The sequence below is a fragment of the Cantharellus anzutake genome, assembly GCF_015039405.1.
Source record: "Cantharellus anzutake strain C23 chromosome Unknown EI90scaffold_12, whole genome shotgun sequence".
NCBI lineage: Eukaryota > Fungi > Basidiomycota > Agaricomycetes > Cantharellales > Hydnaceae > Cantharellus > Cantharellus anzutake.
In genome coordinates this window covers 1023168-1050987 of record NW_024066962.1, presented here as the reverse complement: position 1 = coordinate 1050987, position 27820 = coordinate 1023168, and the positions used below count along the sequence as shown (strand labels likewise).

General features: G+C 49.2%; 11 protein-coding genes across 11 annotated transcripts; 6 read left to right on the top strand and 5 right to left on the bottom strand.

Moving 5' to 3' along the window:
- On the top strand, positions 1-2628 carry EI90DRAFT_3280037 (DUF89 domain-containing protein; the record flags this gene model as incomplete). Its single annotated transcript, XM_039066725.1, has 12 exons — positions 1-53; positions 207-488; positions 618-727; positions 790-892; positions 945-1129; positions 1261-1342; positions 1406-1774; positions 1889-1941; positions 1994-2120; positions 2174-2385; positions 2463-2564; positions 2622-2628. The coding sequence occupies 10 exons, from the start codon at positions 1-3 to the stop codon at positions 2199-2201; spliced, it is 1392 nt and encodes a 463-aa protein (XP_038918964.1). The 3' UTR covers positions 2202-2385; positions 2463-2564; positions 2622-2628.
- EI90DRAFT_2993012 (heat shock protein 70) lies at positions 1994-4957 on the top strand. Its single transcript, XM_039056144.1, has 10 exons — positions 1994-2120; positions 2174-2385; positions 2463-2564; positions 2622-2628; positions 2702-2722; positions 2790-3075; positions 3138-3240; positions 3302-3852; positions 3906-4381; positions 4435-4957. The coding sequence occupies exons 3-10, from the start codon at positions 2465-2467 to the stop codon at positions 4838-4840; spliced, it is 1950 nt and encodes a 649-aa protein (XP_038918963.1). The 5' UTR covers positions 1994-2120; positions 2174-2385; positions 2463-2464; the 3' UTR covers positions 4841-4957.
- On the bottom strand, positions 4882-6665 carry EI90DRAFT_274354 (uncharacterized protein). The gene is made up of 2 exons (XM_039053514.1): positions 5047-6665; positions 4882-4979 (listed from the first exon to the last, which is right to left on the bottom strand). Exon 1 carries the CDS (start codon positions 6219-6221, stop codon positions 5058-5060), a length of 1164 nt encoding a protein of 387 aa, XP_038918962.1. The 5' UTR covers positions 6222-6665; the 3' UTR covers positions 4882-4979; positions 5047-5057.
- EI90DRAFT_3047501 (uncharacterized protein) lies at positions 6542-7361 on the top strand. Its single transcript, XM_039059554.1, has 4 exons — positions 6542-6610; positions 6687-6754; positions 6822-6976; positions 7113-7361. The coding sequence occupies exons 1-4, from the start codon at positions 6577-6579 to the stop codon at positions 7243-7245; spliced, it is 390 nt and encodes a 129-aa protein (XP_038918961.1). The 5' UTR covers positions 6542-6576; the 3' UTR covers positions 7246-7361.
- Positions 7260-8994, bottom strand: EI90DRAFT_3047499 (uncharacterized protein). Its single transcript, XM_039059553.1, has 7 exons — positions 8878-8994; positions 8581-8803; positions 8455-8526; positions 8236-8390; positions 8002-8179; positions 7646-7981; positions 7260-7555 (listed from the first exon to the last, which is right to left on the bottom strand). The coding sequence occupies exons 2-7, from the start codon at positions 8701-8703 to the stop codon at positions 7490-7492; spliced, it is 930 nt and encodes a 309-aa protein (XP_038918960.1). The 5' UTR covers positions 8704-8803; positions 8878-8994; the 3' UTR covers positions 7260-7489.
- On the bottom strand, positions 8706-9553 carry EI90DRAFT_3047498 (uncharacterized protein). The gene has a single exon (XM_039059552.1). The coding sequence runs from the start codon at positions 9087-9089 to the stop codon at positions 8787-8789; it is 303 nt and encodes a 100-aa protein (XP_038918959.1). The 5' UTR covers positions 9090-9553; the 3' UTR covers positions 8706-8786.
- An 829-nt stretch (positions 9554-10382) lies between these two features.
- On the top strand, positions 10383-13889 carry EI90DRAFT_3120149 (uncharacterized protein; the record flags this gene model as incomplete). Its single annotated transcript, XM_039063283.1, has 18 exons — positions 10383-10629; positions 10680-10768; positions 10837-11013; positions 11062-11190; positions 11245-11473; positions 11519-11616; positions 11670-11759; positions 11813-11848; positions 11902-12012; positions 12071-12181; positions 12229-12253; positions 12307-12360; positions 12421-12479; positions 12598-12694; positions 12761-12774; positions 12827-12922; positions 12969-13733; positions 13794-13889. 18 exons carry the CDS (start codon positions 10383-10385, stop codon positions 13887-13889), a joined length of 2523 nt encoding a protein of 840 aa, XP_038918958.1.
- A 1702-nt stretch (positions 13890-15591) lies between these two features.
- On the top strand, positions 15592-19564 carry EI90DRAFT_3120148 (uncharacterized protein; the record flags this gene model as incomplete). Its single annotated transcript, XM_039063282.1, has 14 exons — positions 15592-15670; positions 15739-16027; positions 16078-16191; positions 16390-16471; positions 16532-17005; positions 17085-17383; positions 17441-18037; positions 18114-18127; positions 18186-18404; positions 18468-18678; positions 18742-18891; positions 18946-19031; positions 19089-19380; positions 19459-19564. 14 exons carry the CDS (start codon positions 15592-15594, stop codon positions 19562-19564), a joined length of 3012 nt encoding a protein of 1003 aa, XP_038918957.1.
- Positions 19565-20305: 741 nt separating this feature from the next.
- Positions 20306-20859, bottom strand: EI90DRAFT_3120147 (uncharacterized protein; the record flags this gene model as incomplete). Its single annotated transcript, XM_039063281.1, has 2 exons — positions 20306-20338; positions 20410-20859. 2 exons carry the CDS (start codon positions 20857-20859, stop codon positions 20306-20308), a joined length of 483 nt encoding a protein of 160 aa, XP_038918956.1.
- Positions 20860-22917: 2058 nt separating this feature from the next.
- Positions 22918-23668, top strand: EI90DRAFT_3014497 (uncharacterized protein; the record flags this gene model as incomplete). The annotated part of the gene is made up of 4 exons (XM_039056787.1): positions 22918-23251; positions 23318-23401; positions 23461-23523; positions 23592-23668. 4 exons carry the CDS (start codon positions 22918-22920, stop codon positions 23666-23668), a joined length of 558 nt encoding a protein of 185 aa, XP_038918955.1.
- A 2386-nt stretch (positions 23669-26054) lies between these two features.
- On the bottom strand, positions 26055-27819 carry EI90DRAFT_2969520 (adenylosuccinate lyase). The gene is made up of 4 exons (XM_039055657.1): positions 27575-27819; positions 27063-27515; positions 26664-27010; positions 26055-26591 (listed from the first exon to the last, which is right to left on the bottom strand). The coding sequence occupies exons 1-4, from the start codon at positions 27752-27754 to the stop codon at positions 26129-26131; spliced, it is 1443 nt and encodes a 480-aa protein (XP_038918954.1). The 5' UTR covers positions 27755-27819; the 3' UTR covers positions 26055-26128.
- Between the last annotated feature and the right edge of the window lies 1 nt (position 27820).

The window sequence follows — 27820 nt, the reverse complement described above, 5'->3', positions numbered from 1 at the left end:
ATGAGTCAAACAGTGCCACCAGTCGCTCCATGGTCGCCTAAAGATAAAGATTCGTGAGCCACAGATAATCCCTGGTATGCTGTTGACCATATATTCCCGATGTTAGTTTTGCATACGAGACAGCTGGTATGCCCTACGATGATCATGCCCTGCAATAATTGCCGTGCTCACACACTTCGACATCGCTACTGGGTCTGACCAGCGAGGCGATGGCCAGTGATCCTTACGAGCATCATCGATAATATTTATCGCAGAAACCATAACATATCCATGGGTGCTGACAGGGATTCTCATGTTGACATGGTCAACAATGGGAAGGAACTCATATCGAAACTCGCCGAGCTCAAGTATGGAATGGCTCATAACAGGGCTCTCGTGGACCTCCCCGACGATGGTGGATTAGACATCGTGGTTTATAATAGAGAGCTCAAACGCTTGGAAGAGGAGAACAATAACACCTGGTTCACTGCCCCCTGGTTATTCGCAGAGTAAGCCATTGTTCATTCATTTGATGGAACATCCTTTCCCAAAGTCTGGTGCACATGGCCATCTAGATGCTATTTGTGAGAATCTCCATGCAGCTTGACAATATCGGCGCGATGATGGCCAGTATCTAGGTATCGGCTAATCCGTGCATGGTTTGCGCTGATGCCCCTGTGGCAACAATACGATCCGTTCCTAGAGCAGAAGACATCGGCTTTCAAAGCAAGTGGGAATGCAATATACCGTAGGATCCATCAATCATTATTTTTTCCCGGGATCTGCCCCTGAATGCAGACATCTAATCAGATATCGCCAATACCATGCTTGAATTAGGGTCAGGAGAGAAAGGATATCTGAAGGAAGAGCAGCTCGAGATTTTGTTTGATGAAATGATTCAGATGTGTTTATGGTAAGCCATTTTCAACTCGACCCTCCATGATCGTTGATTCTTCCATTCTCAGGGGAAACGCGACAGATCTATCGCTGTTGCCAACGATGGATTATAGTGACATTCATACCTTGCAGTCTGTGGGGAAAGCGGCACGAGCTGCCGGCCAAGCTTTCATCCTTCGAAATGATTCGAAGGCTGTTTGGCAACTTGTGAGGAGTCTTAAGGATGCTAGAATTGACATAATTCTGGACAATTGTAAGGAGACGGTCACGACACTGCAAAACACCACCACTGACAAGCTTTAATGGCGACCGTTCGTAGCAGGATTCGAGGTATGTTTGCCTAACCCGAGCAATGACACTTCCTGGGGAACTGACTCATCAGAGCGCCTCTTCAGTTGTTCACAGATCTGGTGTTGGCCGATTTTCTTGTTACACATACGCCTTTCGTCTCACAAGTCATCTTCCAGTCCGTCAATTTAGCTCAATCGTACTGCTAAAATTTCAGTTCAATACTCACTAATATCTTTAGTCCTAAGCTTATCCCTTGGTTCGTTTCGGATGTTGTCCCAGGGGACTACGCCGCCCTACTTTCGTCTAGCACCGACTGGGCGTCTTTTTTCAACAGCGGCACCTCTGAGGAGCACTCCAAGGATGACATCCGATCCCTTGATGAGCTAATGTCTCGATGGAGGGCATACGTTTCGGACGGAACATTCAAACTCGCCGTTGACCCGTCAACTCCACTCGGAATTCCATCCCCCACAGAAGGCGATGGGACATTGAAGACGGCAGAAACATTTTGGACTCTCCCCAACTCCTTTTGGTCCCTTCCATCCCAAGAAATACTTTGCACGAGTCTGAAAGGCTCAGGACTGGTTATCTTCAAGGGTGATTTGAAGTACGAAGCCTATTACACTGACAAGTTGATACCCTCGTTAAACTTAATTTAAAGCTATAGAAAGTCGGTCGGGAGATGAATGCAGAGCCGGCACACATTCACCGAATCCTCTAGGCTTACCGCAGACGTCAAGTGGCCACCCACAACCTCCTTCTCCGATGCCATAGGTATTGATATTTACTCCCAGTGCGAGCCATGCAATGAATTACTCTCTAATAGGGCCAGTCCGAGGCCTGTTTCCGATTCTTTCTCTCAGGACATGTAAGGCAGAAGTAGTTGTTGGGCTTGAGGAAGGTGTGGCGGAAAGACTTAGTGCCACCGAACCGGGATGGCGTGTGACTGGAAAGTGCGTGTCAGGTAGTTTCATCGTGTCCGGTTTGTTGACGTGGCCTTTGGTAGGTATGGACTGATCTCTTTGGAGCCCTGATCATGAAGCTGTGGCGATAAAGTTTGATGTGGCAATGTTACGATGACAAAGATTGGACAAAAAAGCTGTGATGAACTGAATTAAATTTGACGTGGTGATGGATTGAACCGCGACGTGGAAGTCACGTGGTCATTATTTTTTGGACACGTAGCAGCTTTCGAATCCTATAAAATCTCAAGTGAAAGTCAGTGTTGCTCTTTCCCTCGTCTGACCACCACCAACTCAACCCTCTATACCCCTTCCCTGCTATGGGGCGTCCAGCCATGCTCAAGTTCCTCACTCTCTTCTTCTTTTTATTACTTTCCGGGAGTTTTGTCCGAGCCGATGAGGACAAGAAGGACACTGGCCCCGTAATTGGAATAGGTATTGCACTTCATTTCGTTCACTAACTTTCGTCCTGCTCATACACGTTCCCCGCAGATCTTGGGTAAGCCACAACTATTGGATCTATATACACCAGCAGTCGAGCCTCATTCGCCTCATTACCTCTATGAAAACAGGACAACATACTCTTGTGTCGGGTAGGTTTGAGCACTCTTTCTCGCCTGCTGTATCGTAAACACTTACAGCATACCCTTTCATGGCTAGCATACAGCGAAAGGGACACGTTGAAATAATCGCAAATGATCAAGGCCATCGTATCACTCCATCTTGGGTCTCCTTCTCCGAGGAAGAGCGTCTAATTGGTGATTCGGCAAAGAATGCATTCCATACCAATCCAGAAAACACAGTCTTCGATGCCAAACGTCTTATTGGGCGCAACTTCGACGAAGCTGAGGTTAAGCGTGATATGAAGCACTGGCCTTTCAATGTTATTCCTAAGAATGGAAAGCCAGTGATTCAGGTTAAGCACAAGCATGAGCTCAGGGAATTTGTGTGTGGCTCTCCATTCCGTACATGCTGGATATCGAACTAAAATTTTTATTCGATTTGTAGACTCCCGAGGAGATCAGCGCCATGGTTCTTATAAAGATGAAAGAAACCGCTGAGGCCTATTTGGGCAAGAAGGTCGTCAACGCAGTTGTAACTGTCCCGGCCTGTAGGTAACCAACCCCCACATTGATCCTTGTGAACTGACGGGGGGTTGCCGAATTCTTCAGACTTCAATGATGCCCAGCGTCAGGCCACCAAGGACGCCGGTACGATCGCAGGCCTAAATGTTCTCCGGATTGTCAATGAGCCTACTGCTGCTGCCATCGCCTATGGTCTCGACAAGAAGGGCGGGGAGTCTCAGATTGTCGTCTACGACCTTGGTGGAGGTACCTTTGATGTCTCCCTCCTCAGCATTGAAGATGGCGTCTTTGAGGTGCTGGCCACCGCTGGTGACACTCATTTGGGTGGTGAAGACTTCGACAACCGTGTCATTGATCACTTCATCAAGCTTTACAAACAGAAGACGGGTACCGATGTTTCTAGCAACCAGCGCGCTCTCGGAAAGTTGAAGCGTGAAGTTGAGAAGGCTAAGCGCACTCTCTCTTCTCAAATGTCGACCAAGCTTGACATTGAGAGTTTCGAGGGCGGCAATGACTTCTCCGAGACCCTCACTCGCGCTAAGTTCGAAGAACTTAACATGGATCTCTTCAGGAAGACCTTGAAGCCAGTTGAGCAGGTTCTGAAGGATGCCGGCGTCAAGAAGGAAGATATTTCCGAGGTGCGCAAACCGTTCGGTAACTCGAGCTGCGATTCTGAAACCGTTATCTTTAGATTGTCCTTGTCGGTGGTTCTACCCGCATTCCTAAGGTTCAACAACTTCTCAAGGAGTTCTTTGGCAAAGAGCCTTCGAAGAGTATCAACCCTGATGAAGCCGTTGCCTATGGTGCTGCTGTCCAGGGTGGTATCCTCGCTGGTGAGGAAGGCCTTGACGACATCGTTCTTGTCGACGTTTGCCCTCTGTCCGTCGGTATTGAGACCACCGGCGGTGTCTTCACTAAACTTATCCCCCGCAACACTGTCATCCCTACCCGCAAGACCCAAATCTTCTCTACCGCTGCCGATAATCAGCCCACTGTCTTGATCCAAGTTTATGAAGGTGAACGCTCGTTGACCAAGGACAACAATCTTTTGGGCAAGTTCGAGTTGAACGGTATACCTCCGGCTCCCCGTGGTGTTCCTCAGATTGAAGTTACTTTCGAGATTGATGCCAACGGTATCTTAAAGGTATCAGCCTCAGATAAGGGAACGTAAGTGTGCCCCGTCGATTCGGAATTGCATTAACTAACGAGGCCTCGCTCAGTGGCAAGTCAGAGTCCATTACCATCACAAACGAGAAGGGTCGCCTTAGTCAGGAAGACATTGACCGCATGGTTCGTGAAGCCGAGGAATTCGCGTCTGAGGATGAGGTTCAGCGCAAACGCATTGAGGCCCTTAATGGTCTCCAGAACTATGTCTGGGGTCTCAAGTCTCAACTAGGTGACAACGAGGGACTCGGTGGCAAGGTGTCGGATGAAGATAAGAAGACTATTCTAGCCGCTGTCAAGGAAGCCACCGAGTGGGTTGATGCTAACGGGCAGTCGGCAAGCGCTGACGAGCTTGACGAGAAGCTTGCTGAGGTGCAGGCCATCGTCCAGCCCATCACCAGCAAGTTATATGATGGCGCTGGCGGTCCTGACGCTCCTCCCCCAGGCCATGATGAGCTGTAAATTTGGATAGACGATTATGTCTTTCATAGCCATATTCCGTTTGAAGTACATTACACCGCCTACGCATTGTATTTATCAACATAATCATTTCATTGAGATGCGCCAAGAAGTGACTGCGAGCAATCTCCGGATACGGTGTCTGAATCCCGGGACGTGTCGCGATCTATTCATCAGAATGGATCCTCGTGTGATTCGCATTCCCGTACCTCTAACCATTTTATACATCATCATACCCTAGGAAGGTCGATGCAAGCCCCTTATCAACAACGGCCCATGCCCATGCTCTCCCAGCAATTCCGGTCCACAGTCCTTCACCATCTTGTGCAGGCTCCATGACCTTCTGGGTGATCTTGCGCTTGATACGATCCTCGGTAGTATAGCTCACCATCACTTGGCGCCTCGGCTGGTCTAACGTAAGCGCGCTTCCTGTAGTGCCATGACAAAGGCACGGTTCCTTGGTGAGAATGCCCCTCTCCCAAATGCACTGCCTTCCTGTTTCGATAGCGGCGTCAATCCGCTCTTGAAGGTCTGGGAAGTAAGGTCGCAGTCGGATAAGCGAATGTACGACTCCCGTTGCCCCATGACAGAATTGAACAAGTCGATCATTGTTTTCGCTTTCTAGGGATGACGGCCAATTTCCGTTGAGGCTGTTTTGTAAGTCTAGGACTTGTTTCAGGTCATCGCGCACGCGATCGGCGTAAGATGGATTGGTAAGGACGATCTGAACGATGATTCCGATGGTCCCATGGACGCCACCGATATACGAGCTTCCATGCCACGTCCAAGGTCTTGGAGCAGCCAGTATGGTCTCGATTACGACCGAAGCTGCCTGATTGACCAGATCGGTGATGGAAGCATTTTCCTTGAACCCGGAGGCGGCCAAGCGGAGGAGGTAAAGGTATCCCGCTCGACCGTAAAGCCACTCATTGCTGGCTTGTTTTGAATTGTGCTTCTCATCTTCTATAATCGTACGAGCCCAGTTGCAGAGATCCTTCAGGGAATTTTCATTCGTTGTTGTCGCAGCCTCAAGAGCCAAAAGTGTGAGCTTGTCGTCTCCTACTCCACAGTGAGATGGGCGCGGGTTATGAAACTCTTGTGTGTATTTCTGGAGGAGGTGGAGGTATGCTTTTTGCCAGTATTCAAGGTCTTTTTCGGCGATTATTAGGTCTGGATAGTGGAATGAAAGGGAATGGAAGAGGTAGGAAACGGACGCCGCGCCGTAGTATAAGCCCCCGAAGGGAGAAACCTTCGAAGGCGGATACTTCCTGATGAGTCGCTCCAGACATTTCGTGAGTCCAGAGTGTGTGTCTAAGTGAACCTTGGGGAGCGGTGTATCTGTACGTGCATAGGGATTTTCAAAGTAACGAGACTTGACCGACATCGTTGAACCCAGTGAGAAGTGTTTGTAGCACGAGTTTGATCGTCACTATGACGTTTTGCCGACGGAGCTTTCCTTTATGGACCTAACAAGGCTATCCGTTACGATATTTCCATTCCAAGAAATACAAGCACCCGATGCCGTATTGACGAAGGCAAAGAGTCTGATGGGCGGGCCACCGAAAAGTCGGACGCAACTCTCACGAATTCCCACGGCCTCCGCAAACTCGGCTCCGAACTCGCGGAACCCACACAAGGACAACCTCTGCCGGCTCCCCAAAAGGCTGACTCCAACTTGATATATGCCATTGACGGCACGAAATAACTTTGTAGAAGAGGCCAGCCGTTCCTTGGCACAAATGACTTTAGAAGGACAGACAGAGGGGTCAAATGGTAGTGAGCGCTTAGGTTGCTGGCCTCCCATCACTTGAAATCTGAATTCCATTACCCCCTTTTCACCCGTCGGAAGAACCAGAAACTATTGAGTCTCTTCGTGCGAGCGATCATCGAGAAAATTTATCCGATGATTCCAGTAGTGTGAGCATGATGATGGTTGCCTATAAATGCTGCATTTGGATCTCCTGACTCTATAATTCAACGTAAGACCCACACCGGAACCAGGTCAGGCTTATCAGAGTCGCAAAACCCCACTATAACAGATGCCCTATCCTATCTGGAACTGGTGAAAGCCGCATTCCGCGATCGACCACACGTTTATACTCAATTCCTAGATACTATGAAAGATTTCAGGAGCCGGCGGTAAGTTTAGTGCCCAGAGCACTTCAGTGACGTCGCAAAACGATATTCAACCTATTATCTTTAATGGGAAGGATTGACACGAATGGAGTCCTTGATCAGGTGCTGACACTCTTTTCTGGGCGTCCCTCCTCATAAGAGGATTCGGTGCATTCCTCCCTTCGGGTTATAGTATCGAGAGCGCCCCGAATGCCGAAGAGGGAGTTCTCTTACTCGTTACTCCTTCTGGAACAAGCACTGTATCGTTGCAGCTTCTGACGGGAAATGCGTGATGGTGGCGCAGCTTGGTTGTGTACAGTGATCTTCGCCTCGTTTTGTACATTGGTAGTTGTAGCATTGGGAAACATTGTAGCAGGATTAGAGTCCAATGAACGTTCATACAGCATCTCCTGGATCCATTGGAACCGAGGGTTTCGAAATCAAGGACCGCAGTGCCTTAGGTCAAGTCACCTTAAATCAACTGACCTTCCTTCTCCAACCCACGGAACCCGCCATCCTTGAGCAGCACGTCGAAAACTAGTTTCCACGGATGTATACTTGCTTGACTTGCCCGTAAACGTGCGATCCGGCGTAGGGAGTGAGCTTATTCCTAGTCCTCAAGCCTCATTAGTTATCTGAAAGTGAAGGATGGATCAGTCAAGAACAGTATGCTGGAATGGCCACAACGCGAACCATGAACTGCTCTTCCGGATCAAAAACGACCAAATCTCCATCCTTCCCCACCGCGATGGATCCCTTCGTATCGTTAATTCTCCCATGCTTCGCGGAGGCCTCACTTATCCATCTGACAACTTTTCCAGGCTTGATTTGCCTTTTTCTCACCCCTTCTGTCCACAACAAGCTCAAGCCCAAGCCAAGTGTTGAGATGCCGCCCCAAGCAGAGATGAAATCGCCGTCCCCACTTGCAGTTACGCTCCTCTTCAACTCTGCAACACAAGGGGAATGGTCAGAGACGACGCAATCGATAAGCCCACTATCGAGAGCGGCCCAGAGTTCATCTTGGTTGTTCTGATCCCGTATAGGAGGACAGCATTTGAATTCTGGTTGCCCATTGGAATGGCATGAGATGCGAGGCAGAGGTAATGGAAACATGTTTCGACGGTGAGTTTGAGCGAAGCTTCTTTAGCTTGTCGAATAAGAGGGAGAGCAGCAGCAGTGGACAGATGGACGATGTGCGCGTCGAGGTGGGGGAATCGCTTGAGGAGGCTATTACTCGCGCAATGGCAGAGGTTTCCAGAGATGAGGGGCGAGATTGGAGAAACGTCGTGTACGAGGTACGGTCAGGGTTGGGATCTGTCAGGTCGTCATCGGAGTGGTTTGAGGAATCGTCAACTTCGGCGTGAAATAGGAGTACGGAACGTCCTGCTATTTCGGGCGCTGCTTTATTGAGGTCGTCCTCGGAGACACAAGGAAATTCCTATGGAAGTTGGAATACTTTTTGTGGACGGACCATCTATTGAGAGCACGTAAGTTAGCCCTACCTCGACACCACTTTCGATCATGAAGCATTTGAAGCCCTTGACCCCTGCGTCGATCAGAGACCTTAAATTCCCCTTGAGATTCTGAGTGAGTTCTGACAGCAGAATCACAGCATGTACTGAACTTACCTGATTTCCGGGAATTACGCCTCCCCAAAAACCCACGTCCGTCCAACACTGGCCCAGGGCGGCAGCACGTTTTGTTTCCAAATTCCCGACAGTTGTGGTAGGGGGAATGGAGTTCAGTGGCATATCAATCAGAGTGGTGATTCCTCCGGCCAGCGCGGCGCGGGTACCAGTTTCGAAACCTTCCCATGAAGTTCTCCCTGGCTCGTTCAAATGAACATGAGGACTGTGGAGTTCGACGAATGGTGATGAGATCTATCCCCGGCTTGGATGGTCGGAGCGGAAGATCGACACACGTACTCAACGAGGCCAGGAAGAAGATACTTGTCACCGAGATCGACATGATCCTGCTGACCTAGAGGATCATGAGTCGTATCGTGGAACTCGGGTGCGACTTTCACGATCTTTCCCGTGGAAAGATCGACATGTACAATGGCAGGCACGGGGTCGTCCAGGCCAGGGAGTAACACGTTCCGGGAAGCAAACACGCGAATGGATGATGCATTCGACATTTGCAATTACAGGCTATCGGACGATCTCGGAGGCAAATCATGCCATTGCGGAAGGCACATCTTCTTCTCACGGCATCATATCAATAGCCAAAACCATTCTGGCATTGCATGTGGTCGCCTAATTTCACGCTGGCATGAAGCCTGCACCGAATTGTCGTGCCAGGTAGTATTATATTTATCTGTCGCCTGGCTTAGTGGGAAGTAAATTTGAGGATGTACAGTCCCGCAAATTCGCCATTGGCACGTTAATTGGGACACTGCCATGCGCTGGCGCTGGATGGCGAGCGCAAAGCGCAGGAAGCGCCACCACCGGAGTAAGTTCACAGCGAACCAGCCATGCGTCAGGAGCGCTATCCGGGCGCAGCGCGATTGGTGGTGTTCTCCCTCGCCATAGACTCCATTATATTATAGCTCCCCCCTGTGGGGTCGCTCCCGCGGCCCGGGGTCAAGTGGAAATGGGTTCGTCACACTTACGGACAGTTTTCTTGGGTCACAATCTGTTAGGCCTTTAATATTCTTGTCGAACTCCGACTGTATGAGTCCTGTCATTATTTGCATGCTGTTATCCCCCCGGCAATCCCACACCATCAGTGTTTATCCATTTTTCCCTTTTGCCCCACGCAGGGCCACAATCCTCACATATAAGATGCTGGGTGAATGAAACTAAGATTGCCTCATGTCATGTGTGTGGTTGTTCCGCTGTTTCAGCACCTTCAGCCCGTAGATCATCATGCAGGTTTCGCTCGTTTGCTGCTCGGCGGAGATGTAGAATGTTCCTTGTGAGATAAAACTAAAACAGAGCGAGGTGGTGAAACCAGTTCAAGAAAGGTCTCCCAGATATGATTCAGTACTTAATCGGATTGTGAACAATAGAATCAAGCCACACCTGCAAGCCACAGGCGACTAAGTTCATAGTGGATTCTTGGAATGCGGAGCAATATTCAACTTATGTGCCGAGTTGTGGGTACAGTCCATCTCACTAGTACTGTCCTGCTTGCCAATGAGACCAAAACCAAAAGTAGGTGGATGATTTCGGCAGCGCGCCGCTGCAGGGCCTGGGATTGTTGCAAAAGCAGCCTGACGTCCACATGGTTCACCCCACGGTGACGGATAAGTAGGATGAGGATACTAGCCAAAGAGTGGTGCCAATATTGTTTTAGTATATAGCGACCGCCAAGTTGAAGCGCCTTGCTTATGTAAGAAGTCCAATTCTGTTTGCTTTCCGAAGCCAGTTTCGCAGGTATCATATCGCCCTGGGACATACCGCTTCGCCATGCCCCTGTTTTAAACGCTATGCCTTCTGCAGTATATGATATCTCATCCTCTCCCCATGCCATCGATGTGGATGCTTCACCAATTCGGGAGGGCAAGTTGGCCATGCGCGATAACCATGCGGTGGAAAGCCTCAGTCGTGCCTCCGGGTCTCGAGGCCCAATCAAACGAACGCCGTTGATTGATATTGACGACACGGACGACGACATAGTAATCCTCCCCAGCCCACCACCGCTAACAGCGTCAAGCTCTAACCTTCGCGCCGAAAGTCAGGTTGGTGCAAGTTAACAATGTGCTCCACACTGACAACTTCGGCAGGCAGTGTCTCCGGTTCCCGCATGGAGGGCTTTTCTCAGTCTGGTACAAGTGGTCATGGGATGCGAGAGGCGCAGACTGGCGAGGGACAGGTGGGTTTGCCCCGCTTGGCAGGCTGGGGCTCCTTGTACATTGTGGTGTACTCACCTTCAAATCTTAGATACACGCAGAGACAGCATATTCCGAAGAGGTTGCATTGGCCAAAGTCCTGGACTTTGTGCCTGATGTTGAACTTTCATATGCTACATCGCTCTGTCAACGTTTCTTCGATCAACACAAAACAAGGACGCATGAAGTTGTCATACACCATCTTTTGGAAGAATCTCGTTATCCAAAGGTAACATTTCCCAGTCCTCTGAGCTGCTCTCCTTAACGCCCCTTCTAGTTAGAGCGAAAACGAAAGAAACCTGAATATGAGCAAGAGGACCCAAAAGGAAAAGCCAAAGAAGCTAAGATTGATTACACAAGTCTGAATCGCAATGGCGATGGTCTGCATTACAAAAGCCTTTCCTTGGTAAACATAGCCTTTCTTTTTTTGAGGGGGAATGGTAAATGAACTGCTCGTCAGGCGCATTTGCATGAAAACTTCCCGTCCATCCCCAGTCAGCATATCCGCAAGGTGTTCTCAGGCGTCGGGAAGGGATTATACGCGCCCTCCTACTTTCAGCTTGAAAAGGACAACGAGTCAAGAACTCCGTCATTCCGTAAACGTACCTACCTACGCAAGTCAGTCTCGAAGAGCCATTATAAGAGCGATTATTTTGAAGCTGAAAGGCTCTGGGTTGCAGAGCAACGCGGTATGTTATAGTCTTCCGTGCAGAATCATTCTCCCTATTTCGAAGATGCTAAGCGGATTGAAGGTGCACCCGTGGATAATCCCCAGGAAGTAGATCCGGCGGCGAACATCGAATGTGGTTGCTGCTTTGGCGAATACGCATTTGTAAGGCTGTTCATAGCTGGGAGAACATTCAACTTGATGACATCATGTTACAGGAGGAAATGGTCCAGTGTCCTGAGGCCCATTTGTTCTGTAAAGAGTGTGCGCGGAGGCATGCTGAGGAGGCGATAGGAAATCGGAAAGTGGTGCGTCCCTCGGTGCTCTGAGGAGTGAATGGAGCGAAACCATTCTTCACTAGGACATCGTTTGCATGGACCAGTCAGGATGTAAAGAGGTATGGCTGCTTCACTCTCCTTTTGCTGCAGGCGTGCTGATCCAGCCTGGTAGCACTTTCATCGTACCGAAGTGGCTCGCTTCCTCCCCGAAAAAATGATCACGCTTTGGGAACGCATTAAGCAAGAGAAATCTATTCAAGAAGCTGCGATTGACGGCCTTGAGGTGCGCAAGGAATCCAATTAGCTTATTGAGATCATTTTTGCTTACCTTTTCTCCCAAGTCCTGCCCATTCTGTCCGTACTCCGTTGTGATCGAGAACGATGAGGAGAAGTTGTTCAGATGCGAGAATGAGGAATGTTATGCCATCAGCTGCCGTGCATGCAAGAAACTGGTAAGTTCGGGTCCCCTGAGACGAGAACCACAACTCACATCCTCTAGGATCATCTTCCGAAGAGCTGTAAAGGTACGCTGGATCAATGAGTATTTTGGTCTTAATGCCTGAGAGACTGCCAAAAGAAGTGGAAGAAGACAAAAAACTCGACGCAAGACACGTAATCGAAGAAGCTATGAGTGAGCCCTATATTTGTCCACGCGCTATGGCATAATTCTCATGGGACTTCCCACTTTAAGCTGCTGCCCTAACTCGAAAGTGTCCGACATGTTCAAACTCGTTCATCAAGACGGATGGGGTAAGAGGCATTCCCTGTCGTCTGAATGATGGTTTTCTGACACCTTTTCGGGTTCCACAAGTGCAATAAAATGACCTGTCCATCCTGTCGCACATTATCTTGCTATTTATGCAGACAGGTTATTAGAGGTTATGAACATTTCTCCCAACGTCCACCGAACGGCGGCCCTCGGAGAAATTCTACCAAATGCGAGCTCTGGGATGCGGTCGAACGACGTAGGTAGTAAAACGATTGCGGCAGCTGACACAATGCTGATCTGCTGCATTCTTTTGAACCCTTAGGTGGGCATGATGAAGTAAGATAAAGACTGATGCATGTGATTCACCGGGGTTGACCGTCCTCGATAGGTTGCCCAAGCTGCATACGCTGCTCTTGAGAAATACAAGGCGGAAAATCCCGAGGCGGAGGACTCAGATATCGATATCAAGACAATCTTACCAGATGTCCCAAATCTACGCAATATGTCCGCCACTGGAAATCCCATTGCAGGCCCTAACCATCCTTACCTTCAAGCCCCCGGCCGGGGCTTCCAATGAACCTCCCACGCTTGCACCAAGAACTTCAGCATCAGCCACTGCCAGCGCCAGCAGACTTGCCACCTCCAATTCTTCATCACAATCACGTGCCCAATGTCCACCCAGGACCCCTCGTGTCGCACAACGTCCTATCAACCCCCTCCCTCGTCGTATGAATGTCGTAGCCGGTCTTCAATACAATCCTGTAGGTTGGGCAGTCCTTCATGGAGTCCATTATCCTCCACCCCTTCAACACGTTCCACCGCCTCTGCCGGTGCAGCCTCCACCAGTCGCGAATTTCGCCCCTCGGGGGAATCAACCGCAACATCATCTCCGTGTGGCGGTACCTGATCGACCACCTGCAAATCCGCCTCGACGCAGAACTTCACCTCGTCGTCAACCTGTGGCCCCAAGACGTCCTGCCTATCAACCTCCAGACTTGGATGGTTGGGATCCTCTCCAAGTCATGTTACCCCCCGAACGTTTCCGAAATTTAGATGTCGTGCCTCATCCAGGTCTGTTGAGACCTGAGAGGAGGGCGGCTCAGGCTGCAGCTAATAATGCTACCCTCGAAATGGCATGCGTGCCGCTGCTGCTCGCCCTATTATTGCTGCTCATGTTGAGGAGCTGTGAAAAAACAAAAAAACAAACAACAACAACAAACAACAACAACAACAATACCACTTTCATCCGTGTGGATACCCAAACCAGCATGCTAATCAGGAAGAACAGCAACTTTGTTTGTTTGTTTTCTCTTTTTTTTCGGGGAAATTGGTTCTTGATTCCTGGTTCCTGGAAGCGATCTGCCTTCCATGCGAGTCGCTCCTTCACGAGTTTCGATTTCATGACTTCGGACATTTGCATGATCGCACCCCCGAACTGGGACAAACTCTAATTGAACCACGTATAAGTTTTGTTATATAGGCTAATGGTGATAGTTCTCGGATCAGAGTTTCAGTGCCCATGCATATTGTTTACTGTGCAACACTCGATACATAAGCAAGAGGTGCAGATGAATGGCTGTTGCCGCTGGAGATTGATTAAAAGCAACCAGGTGGCGTTTTCTCGGATATTGAATGTGAAGGAAGTCATGAAATGATGAGAGGGGGTCTTGCAGTACTGGCAGTTGCGTGCGTACGTGGGGGTACGAGGTTAGATGAACTAATTTCACAGACGGAGATGAATTGAAAAACGCCATATGCATGCGTCTGAGCGCGCGGCGATGGCAGGTGATAGAAGAAGCCAGATAACAGTTGATAAGCTCGCGCGCGGATGTGTGTGAATCCGGCATGGAAAATGATATGAAGTACTGAAGCTATGCGGCGTGCAGGCGCCCAGTCTGGGGTGTATCACTCAATACTGCAGAAATGTTTATATATATATAGAATATTGTTCGCGCGGAAGTCGGGATGGAAGGGCTAATTCATGATTGCCAACCTGCGTAAGGATCGATCGTAGGGCCTTGTGTGTGTGGGGGGGGGGGGGACCTAAGCCATTTTATCCTGAGAACAAAAGTAAAAAAGTGAGTTCGTGGTGGTAAGTAATTTCGGGTTGATGCGAAATGAAAGCTGAGCTAGCTTCCTGGCAGGTCCATGTGCAAGGACTAAGCGGTAATGTGCGTAAGCACAAGTAGTACTTCCCACTCAGTGATTCATATATCGGTTCAGGGAAATGGGCGGAGAATGTGCGCAGTTGCGTCCGCGATCCGGTAAGTTGGTCAGCTACAGCGCTTAGTACCATGTAGCCTTACCCGGCACCGGTACCAAGGTCCACTGGGCTCCAACTTCCTTTCTTGCTGCAAGGAATTTAAGGTTGAAGCAGCCAGGAAATTAGCGTTCGTTTATCCTGTTCGGGAAACTCAACGTGAAATTAATTTCACGGATAGATTTTTTTTGACTAATGGCTTCGCAATTTGTGACCTTAAGCAACTGTGAGACTACAAATGCCTCGCAAACCCGTTTGCCACAGAGCCGCGCGCGCCGAAGTGGCTCGAACTCCGATTGCCCAGGCTTCGCCAATTGCCGTAAGGATTTCCGATGCCATCGCTGGTTTCTCCGATATGAAGCCCCCTTCCTTTATACCAAGATAGGCAATTGATGAGAAGGTTCCCGCTGCTTGGTTAAGTTACCGGACGGATAGCCGGAGGTGATGGGTCATCGTATTAGGGTCGACGCGAAGAAGTACAGGGTCAACTGCACGACGGTTCCTGGGGTTCAGCGGTTCACTGGAAGCTGAGAACAAACCTAAACCCCATAGAAAGCAATTTGCGGGTGGGCGATCCGGAAGCAGCAAGTCTGGACCCCCGCAACACTCTACGGAATGATTGGGATAATTCACTTTCGGGAACACTGGAGTATCGTAACGTTTATTATGCTTGCCACGGATACCGGAGGACCGGGTGAATTGGTCCCCCGCCAACTCGAAGGCCCATAATTACCTGCCCACGTTCAGAAATCCATGGGTAAAAATTTCGTCAACTGCAATCCCCCTTTCCACTCACCGAATCCTTTCCTCTTGTCTTTGAGTGACCAGATAATTGTGCGGTCCCTCTTGACTCTTGAGTCCATCCAGTTGTCGCCGTCTAATTGACACCCGCAATGACGGCCTCACTTTCCGTCAAGCTCCGTGAGCTGCGCGAACTGGCTTTCTCAAGAAAGGGAATAGGCATTCTTAAAGGTAGGCACGACGTTCCCTTCTTTCGAATCTTCCCGTACACAGGCACAACATGATGTATTTTTGCGCAGGCTCGCTCGCGATCACCTTTGCCGTGTTGCTTCCTTTCATTGACCATTGGAACACTCTGAACAAATACCCCCAGACATGGTCTAGTAGCGCCATCTACATTATAGCTTCGTATCCAGGCAAACCGGTTGGCGAAACATTCCAATTCGTCATGAGCGGTGTAGGCGGAGGTCTTTTCGGGGCGGCAGCGTTTGTGATTCTTGCCAAGTGCCGCGAGTCACTGCCTGCCCAAGCTGTGGTGTTTGGGGTTTTTGCATATCTGTTCTCACTCACGAGGGCGTACAGTTTAAAGTAGGCGACACTTTCGTTTTGGGAATGATATTTAATACCTTTCCCCTCAGATACTTCGCTTTCGCTCTGCTGGGGATCCTTATGGCATTCGATGGAGTGTATACTTCGGTGTTGACGGATTCGTTTTCCCCACGATGGCTCGCAAGTTATTCCAAAACTTATTTGTGGGTGGTGAACCGAGGATTCTTTCTCCGGTTCCATTTTCTAGCTATACAATTATGAAATGCTAACCCAACCATTTGATGGGGGCAGATGGGGGGCGGCCATTGCTCTATTTTTCAACTTTGCAATCTTCCCACTTTCGGATGAACGTCTCGTCCGAGAAGGCTTGATTCGCGCCCTCGGGAATATCGGACTTTCAGTGACCTTCTCTCTAAAACGGTGATTCATGATATCTCGGAGGAGGAGCGCAAGGAACGCGACTGCCTGGCAAAGAGCATTCGAGTAATCCCGTTCTCGCTCGCACGCCTTATTCTGTTCTTCACATTCAATTTTCTCTGACAGGCCGATTACGCATTCATTTCGCAAAAACTCGTCTTCACCGGATGGGAACCCCTCTCCATCTCCCGCTTCACTCTGAAAGATTACCAAGTGATGACTTCTCAAATCAGATCCATGCACTTACACCTGATTGCGCTTTACTCGTCTCTCGTGACTTATGAGAAGCTAGGAGCGGAACAATTTGCTGAAAAGTGGCTGAAAAACAGGAAATTGCTGGAGTTCGAGAGTCTGCATTTGGATATTGGGCGGACGGTAGATGAGATTGCGAGTGTCTTGAAAACGGGAAGCGTTGGGGGTGATAGTGGCAATCTGGGTCCGTCGGTTCCACAAAATAGAGAGGATGTGGAAAAGCAGGATGGGCTGCGGCCTTCTAGTGCTGCCAGGACGATTGCTGATACGGAAAGCGAAGCCACGTCTTTGGGCAAATATACCCCAGGAAGTGTTAACCTCGCACAGGAACTTCGCAGGGCGTTCAAGGTTTGGCTTCCCTTCATCCTGAATGTATCTTGACAATGTTGATCACTAACCCGGCTCCCGACAATTTGCTTTCCATTAGACATATGAGCGGTCTCAGAAGACTCTATTCACCGATATCGTGACTTCGGTCGACCCTTCCAAATGCGCACGTCGAGAACTCCGAGTGACGAAGTCTCAGCCATCTATATGGGAGGCTTTCTACGGACCTAACGTGAAGGTCACGGAGCTTATGGGGGGCCCTGCTAACGTCAGGGAAGGAGGCATGGGGACCTTACTGGGGGAGACATCGGAGACATCGGGTGCTCAAGACGAAGTTCCGGATGTCATCCGAACGAATACTTCGTTAATGAGAATATTCTCGACACTTTTCGCAATGGAGTGAGTTCATCGCTACCTCTTTGTTTCGCAGCTCAATATGTATTTTCCGCAATGAAGTCAATTTACAGCAGTTCTCGCCCAGATGTACACCAATGTCGGGGCCTCTCGTGCATACTCTTCCCCCAGTCAATTCTCCAAGGTCCGAAATTTGAAGCTCCACTCGCCCTTGTTCTCAAACTTTTTCCGATCCCCACCTCCACCCCGCGATCCCCGTGTATCACTTCTGACCCAAGAGCTCCAAGCATTCGAGAAAGAGCTCAATAATCTCACAACCAGGGCCGGAGAGACCAATCAGGCACTATCCGATCCAACAGTTTTCTCCCAAAATATTGATATTGAAGCCCGTGAGGGAGGTCCGCAAGATGTAGATGGTTCTGGTTCGGCTGAGAAGAAGACGGGGATTCCTGAGCCAAATTTATCAATGCGACAGGCTTTGGCACTTCTTCAGTCTCGGGAGTACAAACCACACAGGTCCAATATCTGGGTGGGGCTTGAAAGACTCGAAGCAGCGTTCATCTCGCCCACCAGCATGGCGGCGGCTAAAGTTACTGGGGCTTGTTTGGTGTTTGGGACGTTTTTTTGGGCGGAACATACCAGATCATGGTTTATATTATATAACATTTATACCTCTCTTTTGACCCTGATCGTGTGCATGTGAGTCGTGATTCGGAACCCTTGTATCGTTGCGGAAATTTGGATCTGACTGATTCCAACTCCTCCTTTGATATAGGGCGCCAACACTGGGTAGGGTGATATTCTGTTCGCATGGGTGTCAATGATCAAGTGTCGTACTTTATCATAGGACAAAGCATTCGAAGTTTCATTGGTCAAACGTCCGGTCACATTCTAGGAACTATCTATGGAACCATTGTACTAGAGGTCTTCAAGAATGTGGGAGGACATCATTTTAATCCATACGGCATCATTCCCTTCGTATTCTTATATTTCGTTATATTCACATGGATGCTTCACGAGCGTCCTCAATGGTTCGCTTTTGCGCTTTTGTCGCTGAACGGAGCTGGTGCGTGACTGATCGTCGCATGGCTTGTGTGGAAGGACACCAACACCTGTTTCTTTCATGCAGCGACCCAGGTTATGAGTGAGCAGGTGAACGTTGGCATCCTACATAGCAAGACATGGGGCTCTCCTGGGTTACGTCTGGGCCGTTCTATCACGGGATTGTTGTGTGCGCTTGGCATCGTGGTTGGCTTTCAAGTCTTTATTCTTCGCAATCCGGCCAGAACAACACTCAGGAAGGCTGCATCTCGAGTTGTCTATGCCCAGCTCAGCTACCAGTGCGTACAATTCCCCTTCAAACGTACTCTGTTGGTTTACGCATGCTTCCCTTATATGGCCAGCAATATCCTCACTGCCTTTGCTGGTGCGGCATTGCCCCTCGAGTCGGAGGTTCAAGCGCCAGAGCATGCAGTTCAGCGGGTTGGGAAGGAACTCGTTCGCCGTGAGGCGCAGATACAAGGACAGTTGATGGGTCTCATGCCCTTGATCAGGTGAGTGATCACATTTGCGCACGAAATATGGGTATTTTGTCGATTTCTTTCTAGTTTTGCGAAGGACGAACCTGATTACTCGCGGCCCTTCAAGGTGGCTTCTGTCATGAAAATATACTCTGCACTTCAAATTATGCTCGGTAAGTGGGGTCGGTTCTCCCCATCGAGTTGGCGCTCTTGTTGAAGCGTTAGCATAGATCGTCATAGCGAAGCGCGTTCCGCTTTGACTCCGTCTCAAATCTCTCCAGCTGTCATCGAAGCCATCATGAAACCACTCCGCCCATATCATCATCGAATCGCATTGATGATGAAGAACCATCTCTCGCTCATTGCTGGAAGTCTCCTCGCCAAGACTCCTCTGCCTCGAGACACCGATCTTCAGGACTTTGTAGCGCATGTCACACACGATGCTGCGGTCCTGAGCATCAGATTTTCTATGACACCAGAAGGGAAAAAAGCCATCGAGAACGGCGACCTCACTCGGATATGGTTGGTAGCTTTTTTTTCTTTCCGGTTCGGCGGAAAAAAAACCAGCGGATAATTAATGTTGATGTTAACTTCGACCAGGTTCTACATCTTGACTATGTCTGCGATTGCGGACCAAATCCGTATCATTGAAGAAGCATGCAAAGAAATATTTGGAGAGATTGAGGAGCACCACCGTTTAGAATGAATTTAACATCTCGGTTGGATTTCGTTCCCTTCATTCAGTTTGCTTGATCCTGATTGGATACCTTATCTGTATCTTCGTTCCTCATTCACACCAAGCTCCTTCCTACCTCACAAATGCTGTGAACTATATTGACAAACTAATCCATGAGCATAATTAACAGACACCAGGTTTAGTTATATTATGCAGAATAGACCAAATGGCGGCTCTCGAACCGCGGACAACGTGCTGCCCTTCCCCCAGTCGCTTGATATTGATATAGTAATAGGTCTTGCTTGCAAGCTTGCATTGAGTCCAAAAGTGATTGAAAGAGGTCTAGTTCATTTTCGCCAGGCTGTTTATGATGATCTCAAGGACGAGCCACGGGTCACCCTTCCACAGCATATAACCACCCGAAAGTATAGAGATCCACACCAAGTAGCTGGGAAGTGCCGCGAGGACGGCAAATATTGCAAATTCTCGGAATCCCCAAGGTGGAAGCTGGAAAGTCCGAAAATATTAAAAAAAACACGTTGAAAGCAGAACCAGATGTTGTGAGTCGAAACTCACGAAGAAGCTCGGCTGTGTCACTCTCGACTTGAGTTTTGTTATAAGCAATACACCAGCGACCGCGGTGAACAAGCCGATGTAGAATGCTTTCTTAGCTCGACTTCCGAGTTGAACGCCTTTCAACCAAAAGACGAAGCGGAAAATAAGATGCGCGCTAAGAAGACAGACAAGATGTTGGCATGAGTAGCGTCAGTCTTATCGAAGGACTGACAAGATGCTATATATTGCCTGCAAGGGATCAGTATATGACGAAAATCAATCCGACTGAAATTGCGAATAGGAGGAGCTGGAAGACGCACGGATGTGAGGTACAACTCCCATATTGATGCGGTAGAGGTGAGAATTCTTAGAATGCCTACGATGTCTGATTTGAGGGCACTCCTGTATAAGTCTTCGAAGATGGTGGGATATAGAAGGATGGAGGTGATGGTGTGAAAGATGTTTGGGTTGGTAGGTCGATAGGGACTGAACATCCACCCCACGATGCCAAAGTTCGGTTGCTGGCCCACAGTGGGGATTACTTGAGGTGGTGCTGCCGTCAAGGGAAGTTCTTTCGAGGGTTCGGGCAAGGCGGTCGCCGCAACCTCCACCTCCTGAGGCGGGGAAGATGTGCTTATATCGTTTGAATCATGAGATGAGTTTGCAAGGAGAGTAGATGTATCATGAGTCCCTTCAGCTATATTTCGTTGCCTGATCACTGATTCGTCTGGCATGGTGCTGGCAACGTTGAGCGGCTGAGGGTCGGACATTGGGAAGGTGGGCGTTTCCATTTCAAAGGAGAGTGAACAACAGTGAAGAAGTAGAATAAAACACCACAAGGGAAATGCGAGGCACTTATAGTTGTTTGACAGTTGCGGTGCTGCACCCACAGAAATGGCCCTGCGCGCTTGCAGGCACGATCTCATTACGTAATCAGGGACGGGTCTTTTACCTAATTACAAAATAAGCGCGCACAAATGACACAGCATATTCCGGCAATTGCTAGCATGTACTGCTCGCAAAGACCGTCTACCAACCGTGCAGGCTGTGTTAAAATCTACTAGCGATTGAGTAGTGCTTCTTACAAGCCACAGAGTCGCAGTCGACAAAGGCGATCAAAAGGCGATGGCACAACAGGTACCAAGGCAATAACAACGGAAATGCGGACTGTTATTGATGTGTTTGTTGTCGTGTGGCTATGTGGTGTTTGTTTGTGCGCACTGAACAGAACACCGATCCTTGACCAATCCCGGCCTCGTGCACCCTGTCCATGAATCGGCAGGACTTGTATGTATAATATAGTCCGTGATATTACGCTGACACTTCCTGTACCCTTCCAATTTCGCCAAAGAGCAGGTGTAGAAGCAGCACACTCCTCCTAACAGCATAGCCCTATTTGAGTCCCTCGATGCCTTCCTTGGAAGCGGCGGTTTGATTCATCACCGCAAGATTAAAAGAATCACACCCTAAGCTTTGTCTTGCTGTTTACAGAAGAAAGTTTTCCAAAATCTCACCCAATGTTATTCCTCCAATCAGCGTTCCCTTGCACTCGCTAGCAGTCCACAACTAAGCCTATCGGACAGAGCCTCTGGTTTTTGTCTTTCGGCCTCATCGGTGACATTCTCACGAGGAAGTGAGGGTTTCATCTACCGTATTTTCTTAGCTGTCGCTCTGTTGATCCCTTATACCAGAAGACATCGATGACCTGGAAGATAAGATAAGGATGATAATAGAGCTAAGCTTTGAGTTTTGTGCAGTGGGGTTGCGTAGCAGAGGAGGCACTTACAGATAGCGGAGTATTAATGTAGTGAAGGGTTTTTATATTGAAAAGGCCATTGCAACTTCATGGCATTCATCCGGGATAACTCAATCTACCCAAGCTGAGAAGGAAAGAACTTTCTGTTTATCCAGGAAGCGATAGTCCATAGCTAACTCAAGGGGAAAGATGATGACTCTGCAGATATCCAGTGATGGTGTGTGCACAAGTACCCAGCATTTTATGAGGCAGAATTTCGGTGATGAGATATCCTGAGATGCAGCCCAGCTAGTTGCCGAGCACAGCGAGGGCACCAGGCACAAGATTGCCAGACCCAGTTCCAGAGGTCAAGATTGATTCATTGCTCCGGCCAGCATACGCCAGGGGACAATGGCTGTGTATGCGCGCCAGGGGGCACTTTCTGTGTTTGGGTATGCATTGACACGTGCATGGTTTATGTCAGCCTAGAACGTGTTTTGTGGTTGGTTGGTTGGTTTGGTTGGGGTTCCTTCGGGCTTCACAACAATCCCGGAAACCAAACAAGACACCACATTGACATCACCATATATAACGGAAGCTGCTACACGTAATCCGATTGCCCTATTAGTATTCTCTCGCAATAATAGCTCGTCGCGATAATGGCTCTTCGGAAATCTATTCATTAGCGGCTACACCCATGGAACCTGCTTAAGAGCATACCGCAGATATCGCAAGTTGCTGTTAACAGCAACATCGTCAGATCGGTTTCAGAGCCCCCCAGTCATCCAAACAGTGCTCTGAACTCAGACGAGATGCGGAGGGCTCCATATACGGTGTCGCTGGTTGGGGTTTTCTTCTCTTTAGCCTTTGTGAGTCTTTTGTGCCTCCGTCGAGCTTGTTTCACTCCAGATAAGTGGTTTTGTGCGCTCATACCCCCCTTTCCCTTGTCCAGTCTCTCGCATCGATCTCCTTGCCTTACTGGTGAGTGCTTCGCGCTAACTTGAAGCAGGGGGGAACGTACACTTATCGCGGTCAATGCGCGTTGATCAGGTTGCGATCATTTGCACCAGTAGATGCCCCCGATGCACGCGCAATGGATTATGGGTTGTATCGACGATGCGAAACTCGTCTTGTCGTTGAGCCGTATCACGCTACTGACCCGAAGCCATCAAATTCGACCATCTCCCCTCCCCTCCACAACGTGATGACTGCAGCGTACATCTGCACCCCCTTCCCTCCCCGATCAGTGTGCGAGCGCGAGGGAGAGGGTTTCTGTATTGCCTGGTCGAGTGCTGGATATCTCTCTCAACTTGGACTCGTGCTGGTGATGGTTGCACTCTTCACCCTGATGATCGTGAACATTGTCAGTAGCCGTGCTAGGCGAAGGAACGCTTGGAGGTTCGTCTCGTTCCTAGTTGGACTGCATGGTGAGTTGCTCTATGTGCTTTTTCAACTCGCGGTGATGATCTCAAACTCACTGTCGTGAACTTCAGCGACCGTCCAAATCGTAGCATTGGGCCTGGTGACGGGAATGTCTGAGAAGTACGCGAAGTATTTCTCTTCAGGAGCTCATTTCAGTGCGTTGCCATCCACTGTTGAACCGTTCCACTAATATGAATGCATCCTTCTGTGATAGACATCTCGTATTGGTTTAATGTGACTACTTGTGTCCTTGATACTTTCGTGATCATCGGTCTAGGTGCGAAGCCCATCTCTCTTGACTTGTTTGACAATTTTTTTTAAACCTCTATCCTTCCCATCATCCAGTTGTTACCGGAATCTACGCGGAGAAAGGTCACAGATGGGCAGCTGGAAGGCGCCCATACCACCCTATCCCAGGCTAAAGGTCTTTAGCACCAACCCCATCGGTCGAATCGTTGGTCCATCACCCCTACTGCGACTAAAAGATACCTTCTTGGGCAATTACGATTTGGTTCAACTTATGATCATGCTACTCCTGACTCACATTCACGATAACATAGACAATTGTTGTATAACTTTATTGTTGATTCTGTGCTTCTGTATTTCGGGTTCTTTAGTTACTATCAATACCGATCTCTACTTCTTTTTTTCTTCCCGTTGAGCTCCGAGTTTCCGTACGAACCTGCGCACTTTGTGGTCCTGTGGTTGCGTCGACGTCGCATTCGAACCTGTGCGAGTGAGCCCTGTGGAGATACGGCAACAGCATATCAATCGTGACTTGGATTCCCTACTAGTGAATGAAATACCGATAAGGTCAAGGGCTAAGGAATGAGTACTCTCAGCAACCGTAAATTTTACTTCAGGCCATGGAGCTCGAAACGGGCCCATGCAAACAAAGCTAGCGTGTCGGATGCATGAACGACGTGCATGGGAAATTGACGCTGTTTTTTTTTTTTTCAAAGACTGGGAGTAACTCAGATTAGTGCGGTCCAAGCTCAGAGGAAACGATATATGGGCTTTTGGACCCAGATGCATGAAGATCCGGCAACTAGCTTGCGCCAAAGTTCAACGGCTTCTTTAACCGTGATAAATGAAAGGTGCTTTTGGAAGTGCGATCGGGCTGGATCTGATATATGCAATTCCTGATTAGCTGGGCCCGGATATTAAGGGGATCTGTATGAATGAGAATGCTTTCCGAGTTTGAAAGTATTCTGTATAGATATATTTTTCAGTGGCATTCCGCGCGATTCTATTTAGAGGGTGTAGGAGCGCTAGACTGCCTGAGACATTAGCGACTGGGCTGGAGCAATGGGTACGGGACTACCGAATGGGATACTGGCGGTTATCGTTTGTTGGAGAGTTGGTAATGTAGGAGGCGCAAATCGAGTCTAATTCTGATTTGTACGATGTGCGCTCCGTCATATGTTAAGAGGAACGCACGCGGGGGGTTAAAATGAATTCATCCATCCATCCATAGCTTGAGGTGCAGACCAGATGAATGGCGATTGGCCGGCGCTGGAGTCTCTTCAATAACCGCCCAGGGGCGTCGACTCAGAGGGCCGCCCAAGATGGAAGAGAGTGCTAAACGGATCGTTGAGGCATATGGCCAACGATCGGATCTGGTGCATATGGGGCCGGATCAACTGTGGGCTAGCTGGCGCGAAAGAATTAAAGTGTTCTTCCATAAGCGCCGAGCGCCGCCCAGGTGTGTGGGGAGAGCTGCGTAGACAATTCAATGGCAGGTCCAGATTTTAGGCGTATGATGCTGGTTTGATGGTAAGTGGCTGGCAGTTTGATGCTGGCCAGCGTGTACTGCTGGGAAGGGGCAATGGACGTGGGAAAGGCGCTCCAGTTGGGTCACCACTGGCAAAACCCATCTGTCAAAGCAAAGTGAGAAACAAGTCAGTCCGATCTGGGAGTACTCGTCAAAGGAACAAGCCACCTGCAGAGACCTCCTGTACTACTATCCATCCTGGAGCTTGTGCATCGATGTTGTGACAGCCAGAAGCGGCGTTCGTGTCATCCAAGGGTCAATATTGCTCAGACGGCCGACAGCGGGTCGGGTGAGAAGAAGCGAATAAAATCAGAGTGAAGGCCTTTACGGCGGTAACCTGGACACTTCTTTACGAAGAATGTCAGTAAGGGGCTCAAACGCCTCTTCTCATTCATCCACTGAAGCGCCAATGGTAATCGCTATAGGGTCTCGAGGTGGGGAATTATGAAAAGGCAAAGCCACCACCAGTTCCTTGAATCACATCAAAAGTGAGGCTGTTGATGGAGTGGAGTCTCGCGGAGAGCTCAAGCCGACGAAAACTAGGCCTCAGTTCGCTAGAGTTTGGGTCACAGCACCAAACAGATGATCTGGCTGTTCCTGACGTTCACGATCACCTACCCTGAAGATGCTAGAAATGCGGGTTCCCTTCACATCCTTCATCGTGTGCGATACAGTCTTTTGGGCGCAGGTCGCAGTCGCCACTGGCAGCATCTCAGCCCTGGTGTCTTCCAGCCATGCCTCAGTTGAACCATGATGGGCAACATTTGTTGCCGTGGTTCACTGAGAAGTCAACCCGGTTTCGTCTCTTCCGATGATACTTGATACTTGCATCTACCTGAGTGCCTACCCTCGATGCACACCCTGAGGGACTTAGTGCCCAGCATGAATCTTAAGACGAAGGGCGAACTTCCAGTCGTGTTCTTTAGTGGGAGCCAGTTAGTGGTAGTTCCTACCAAGCCCAAAAAAAATCGGAAATGGGGACTAGCCACAAAGGGCGATTTGCTTTGTCAAGAGTATGGCTACTCGTCATGCTGAATCCTGAAGGAAAGCAATCTATTGTTACGTTTCTAACTGGGACAGGCGAAATGCGCGGATGGTAGGAACTATGCTACACATTTAACTCCGAAGCTTTGGCATTCTGGACAACGGCCTTGTACGATTGGAGAGCTGGCTCTACCCACTCCTTAACGAACTCGTCGACCTGCTCGGGCGCCCTCCCAACAAAACTCTTTGGATCCAAAATACTATCTAGCATCCCCCATATAGGTTCAAAATAAGGATTTTGTTTGATTCTCTCAATCAGATCATTTTCCCCTCCTTCCTCTTTGACAACACGGGCAGCCTGGTGACTCAGGACACGAATCTTTTCATGGCATTCTTGGCGGTCACCATTAGCATGCTTGACCATCGCCATAATGATATTTTCGGTAGCCATGAACGGGAGCTCCTGGGAAATGCGACGAGCGATTACCTGTGGGTAGACGACAAGGCCTTCTGTGATGTTTTGAAGCGTTGACAGGATAATGTCTGCGGTGAGGAAGGCTTCTGGAATCGTTACCCGCCGGTTGGCACTGAAGCAGACAAGAAAACCATTAGCCAATCCTTGTGCCAAGAAGCGAAACCATTGGGAAATGATCATATACCTGTCATCCAGTGTCCTCTCGAACCATTGGACTGCGCTTGTGGCGAGTGCGTTTTGGGGAATGATCATAAGAGCCCTCGCAAGACTGCAGACTCTCTCGCACCGCATAGGATTACGTTTGTAAGCCATTGCGGAACTGCCAATTTGGTCCTTCTCAAATGGTTCTTCAACCTCCTTGAGATGAGCCAGAAGTCGGATGTCAGTTGCAATCTTATGTGCTGTTGCTCCGAAAGAGGAAAGAGATTGAAGCACATCGATATCGATTTTTCGGGAATATGTTTGAGACGTCACGGGATAGGCGTATGTGAATCCCATCAATTCCGTCACACGCCTATCGAGTGCTTTGACCTAGAGAATTTGGTCTTACTGTCCGAGGGAGAATAACAAGAGAACTGCATACTTTGTCGTGATCGCCGTCGAATAGCGCGAGGAATGAAGCTTGGGTGCCAGTTGTCCCTTTAGCCCCCCGGAATCCGAGGTCATCTCGCGCTCGCTGTATATTTCTGAGGTCCCAAAGGAGTTCCTGAATCCACAGCGTGGTCCGTTTTCCCACTGTCATAAGCTGTGCAGGTTGGAAGTGGGTAAATCCAAGGGTAGGAAGATCGCGATACTGCTTTGCAAAAGTGGCAAAGCGATCTATCACAATAGCTAGTTTTGGTAGCAGGTAGTCGCACCCTTGGCGGAGGAAGATAAGATCAGCATTGTCGGTTACAAAACATGATGTTGCTCCGAGATGAATAATCCCAGCAGCAGCAGGTGCCACCTGCCCAAAAGTGTGCACATGCGCCATCACGTCGTGGCGACGTTTTTTCTCCTCGGCGGCAGCAATTACGAACTGTGCCTCGTCGAGATCCTTGGAACAGAGAGTTATCCCAAAGAGACTCACAGAAAAATAGTCCTGGATGCACTTACGAGGTTCTGCCTCATCTGAGTGATGGCCTCGTCGGGTATAGTGAGTCCGAGCTCTTTCTCCGCGATCGCGAGATTTAGCCATAACTCACGCCACGTCCGGAACCGCTTCGCGTTGGAAAAGAGATAGGACATTTCCTTGCTTGCGTACCGGCTTGATAGAGGGCTCTGATAGCTCTCCATCTTTGCGTTTCCAGCTTTCGATCGGTCAGGGCGCTTAGCCTGACGTGTGAAGATTTCCCATTCAGG

Bases quoted from the DNA above. Each gene is read 5' to 3' on its own strand.
- EI90DRAFT_2969520 (XM_039055657.1), bottom strand. From the start codon at position 27,754: ATGGAGAGCTATCAGAGCCCTCTATCAAGCCGGTACGCAAGCAAGGAA. The intron at 27,011-27,062 runs GTATGCAGTTCT...CAAATTCTCTAG, and splicing joins TCGACGGCGATCACGACAAA to GTCAAAGCACTCGATAGGCG. The intron at 26,592-26,663 runs GTATATGATCAT...TGTCTGCTTCAG, and splicing joins GAGAGGACACTGGATGACAG to TGCCAACCGGCGGGTAACGA.
- EI90DRAFT_3047498 (XM_039059552.1), bottom strand. From the start codon at position 9,089: ATGTCGAATGCATCATCCATTCGCGTGTTTGCTTCCCGGAACGTGTTA.
- EI90DRAFT_274354 (XM_039053514.1), bottom strand. From the start codon at position 6,221: ATGTCGGTCAAGTCTCGTTACTTTGAAAATCCCTATGCACGTACAGAT.
- EI90DRAFT_3047499 (XM_039059553.1), bottom strand. From the start codon at position 8,703: ATGCCACTGAACTCCATTCCCCCTACCACAACTGTCGGGAATTTGGAA. The intron at 8,527-8,580 runs GTAAGTTCAGTA...CAGAATCTCAAG, and splicing joins GCGTAATTCCCGGAAATCAG to GGGAATTTAAGGTCTCTGAT. The intron at 8,180-8,235 runs GTTTCTCCAATC...CGCGAGTAATAG, and splicing joins GACCGTACCTCGTACACGAC to CCTCCTCAAGCGATTCCCCC.
- EI90DRAFT_2993012 (XM_039056144.1), top strand. From the start codon at position 2,465: ATGCTCAAGTTCCTCACTCTCTTCTTCTTTTTATTACTTTCCGGGAGT. The intron at 3,076-3,137 runs GTGTGTGGCTCT...TTCGATTTGTAG, and splicing joins AGCATGAGCTCAGGGAATTT to ACTCCCGAGGAGATCAGCGC. The intron at 4,382-4,434 runs GTAAGTGTGCCC...GGCCTCGCTCAG, and splicing joins TCAGCCTCAGATAAGGGAAC to TGGCAAGTCAGAGTCCATTA.
- EI90DRAFT_3047501 (XM_039059554.1), top strand. From the start codon at position 6,577: ATGACTTTAGAAGGACAGACAGAGGGGTCAAATG. The intron at 6,611-6,686 runs GTAGTGAGCGCT...ACCCGTCGGAAG, and splicing joins ACAGACAGAGGGGTCAAATG to AACCAGAAACTATTGAGTCT. The intron at 6,977-7,112 runs GTAAGTTTAGTG...CCTCCTCATAAG, and splicing joins AAAGATTTCAGGAGCCGGCG to AGGATTCGGTGCATTCCTCC.